The sequence below is a fragment of the Austrofundulus limnaeus genome, unplaced genomic scaffold (assembly GCF_001266775.1).
Source record: "Austrofundulus limnaeus strain Quisiro unplaced genomic scaffold, Austrofundulus_limnaeus-1.0 Scaffold302, whole genome shotgun sequence".
In the NCBI taxonomy this organism is placed as follows: Eukaryota; Metazoa; Chordata; class Actinopteri; order Cyprinodontiformes; family Rivulidae; genus Austrofundulus; species Austrofundulus limnaeus.
Window position 1 is genome coordinate 82,464 of NW_013952704.1, and position 2,983 is coordinate 85,446.

The window sequence follows — 2,983 nt, forward strand, 5'->3', positions numbered from 1 at the left end:
GCCACGAAGAATTGAGGCAGTTCTGAAGGCAAAAGGGGGTCCAACCCGTTACTAGCGTGGTGTACCTAATAAAGTGGCCGGTGAGTGTATTTTATTCCTATTTTTACTTAGGATTTTTTTCACACTCACTATATATTAAATTCATTATTTTTATGACATTAGAAATCATTTCTGATCCCGCAGGGATCACTCAAATGTGTCCTCCACACATGCAGGAAGTCATTTGCATCTGTTTAACATATGTTAATGAAGGCGTGTCAGGGGAGGTGTCTTACCTGCGCTCAGTTYCAYGTTAAYTGTGATGTACAAAAGAAATGTGYGTGGATTCAGGCGTACGCACAGTTTGATACATCTGGATTTTTTTGTGCGTACACCGTTTTCTGGATTTGACCGTACATCAGGTTTCAGTAAGAAATCCACACAAGTCTTTGTACATGAGGCCCCTGATGTGTGAGGGGTTAATGTAGTTGGACTCACCTCGACATGCCGCTCTGTGCCCTCGTATACCCAGCCACACAGAATGCACCATCTCCCTAAATTTAGTTAGACATAGATTGAGGAGATTACTGTTCTGTGACCAGATGGAACAGGTGGAAGAAAATGGAAGGTCCTTCAGATATTCTGGTGATGTTCCAAAAATTAATTGATGGTAGAGCAATCTTCTAGTGATTGACTCTGGTGGTCGCTGAGGCAGAGACTTGGGCAATGTCGCTTTAAGTGCTCTGGAGACGAGGATTTGCTGGATAGTCAAATTTTGGATTCAGGAAGAACACTGGTCRTGGAACAGAGGCCCTTTTATGGACTGAATTTCTAGGTGCAACCAAGGTGTTGAGGGGATCTGTTTTGGTGGCCTTAGGAACACATCATGAATGAATGATACTTTATTTATCCCATGAAGGTAAATTACAGAATCATCTGCAAAAAGCAGAGGTGTGATCCTGTTGGCTTCATCAAATTGTAATCTCCTGCTTTTGCTGGAGCAGTTCAAAGCTGAGTGTGAAGTGGCTGGGATCAGAATCGGTGTCTTCAAATCTAAGCCCAAGGGTACCTGCCGTCTCCGGGTCAGGGAAAAGGTCCTGCCCCAGGTGGAGGAGTTTATGTATCTCAGAACCTTGTTCACGAATGAGGGARAAATGGAATGGAAGATTGATAAACAGATTGGTGCTGTTTCTGAAGTGATGGGGGCATTTTACCAATCTGTCGTGGTTTTGCTCAGCTTTCGATTTATCAATCAATCTACCTTCCTATCCTCAGCTATGGTCACAAGCTCTGGATAGTGACCAMAAGAACGAGATCACGTAAACAAGCACGTAAAATGAGTTTATGCAGTGTGTCTTGACTCTCCCATAGAGATAGGGTGGGAAGGTCAGTCATCCGGGAGGGACTCAGTAGAGCCACTATTTCTCCACATCGAGAGGAGCCAGTTGAGGTGGCTTGGGCCTCTGATTAAGATGCCTCCTGGATGCATCCCTGATGAGGTGTTCAGGACCCATTCCTCTGGGAAGAGACCCAAACGAAGACCCAAGACATGTTGGAGGGACTATGTTTCTCAGCTGGCCTGGGATCACCTTGGGATTATCCCAGAAGAGTTAGTCCAAGTGCATGGGGAGAGAGTCTGGGCCTCTCTTATTAGGGTYCGAACGAATTAGAGAGGAACAAAAAATGACAAATGTGTTGTTACTTCGACAGGTTGATTAAATTTAAAAAATAGGTCTCAGATTAGAAATAGATTTGTGTTTTTCTTTAAATTTCTAATCACGGAGTTGAAATGAATCTGTTCTCCATGTTGTTGTTTTTTGTCTCTCAGAGAGTGCCATAGTTCTCGACCTTCTAATGTCTCTCCCAGAGGAGCTTTGCCTGCTGGACTGTCAAAACCTGCACAAGCATATGATTCAGGTACAGCCTGCTGCATCYACACTCCAACAAATAAAACAACTGATTTGGTTGTTTTCCCCTCTTAAAGTTTATAAACATTTGTGGCTAATAATGGCTTCTAATTGAACCTCAAAGAAAGGCAGGACTTTTTGCTGCCCTGGAGCTTAGAGGTGTGTTAACACAATGCTGAGGTGGAAAGACTCATCTATCTGGAATGATCAAATGTCATTTCCAAACTGTACATGCATCTCCGCTCTGCTGCGGTGCRGTGCGCAGGTCACAGGTGTTCGTTTGTGTCTCAGTTTAKACAGCCTCCGCTCCGCTCCGGTCCRACTGAGTGTRCAGGAAGGAGTTCGCGCGATAAATTCAGTGATAACAGCAAAAAATAATTCTGTGAAAGACGAACTCCAAACACAGCTGAAAACAATGATATAAAGGCTCTTGGGATCTATGTTGAAACTGTCTCACTGTCGTCTTTCTGAAACTTCTGGTTTCAAAATAAAATCCAGGTGTATTGTGTGTGTACACATAGCTTCATGCTACATGTTTCCATCTGCTTCCCAAACAGAACGATACATTCTGACAGCATTTGTGTAGAAATTTATCCATATATTTATTAATATAGCTGCAATTTTGACATTCTGACTAATTATTCCGCTGAATAGTGTCTTATTTTGAAAATACAGATGTTGTGCTCATTCCTTTTCCTGTTGGTGTGAGGTAATCTTTAAAAATTTACTCCAGCGCAGCTCCGGCATCCGTCAAAAATAGGGTCTGTTCTAATTTTGACGGATCACCGTCCGCTCACCACTGCCGTGCGCAGCCAGTGTAAACACTCTCATTGATTATAATGGGTGCGCATTTGCTGCGGAGGTCGGACCGGAGCAGAGCGGAGTCGGAACACAAGTAGTGTAAATTGGGGGTTAGAATCTAATATTCAACAGAGAAAAATCCAAAACTCCATCTCAGACTGAGCAGAACTGCGTAGGAAGGCAAAGGCCAGGCTAGATATTCCATACAGCAGGGCTATTCAACTAAATTGCTCTGAGGGCCACAGTTACTGCAGGTCAACAGCTGAGGGGCCGAACATCCAGCAATTAAAGTTATT

General features: G+C 43.6%; 1 protein-coding gene across 1 annotated transcript in view; it reads left to right on the forward strand.

Annotated features, from left to right (window-relative positions):
• Nucleotides 1-2,983, forward strand: part of snapc2 (small nuclear RNA activating complex, polypeptide 2) — a 19,216-nt gene that overhangs the window by 12,851 nt on the left and 3,382 nt on the right. Inside the window, exon 5 of the mRNA XM_014021719.1 lies at nt 1,808-1,896. Coding sequence (XP_013877173.1) covers nt 1,808-1,896 — 89 coding nt within the window. The remainder of the gene's footprint in view (nt 1-1,807; nt 1,897-2,983) is intronic.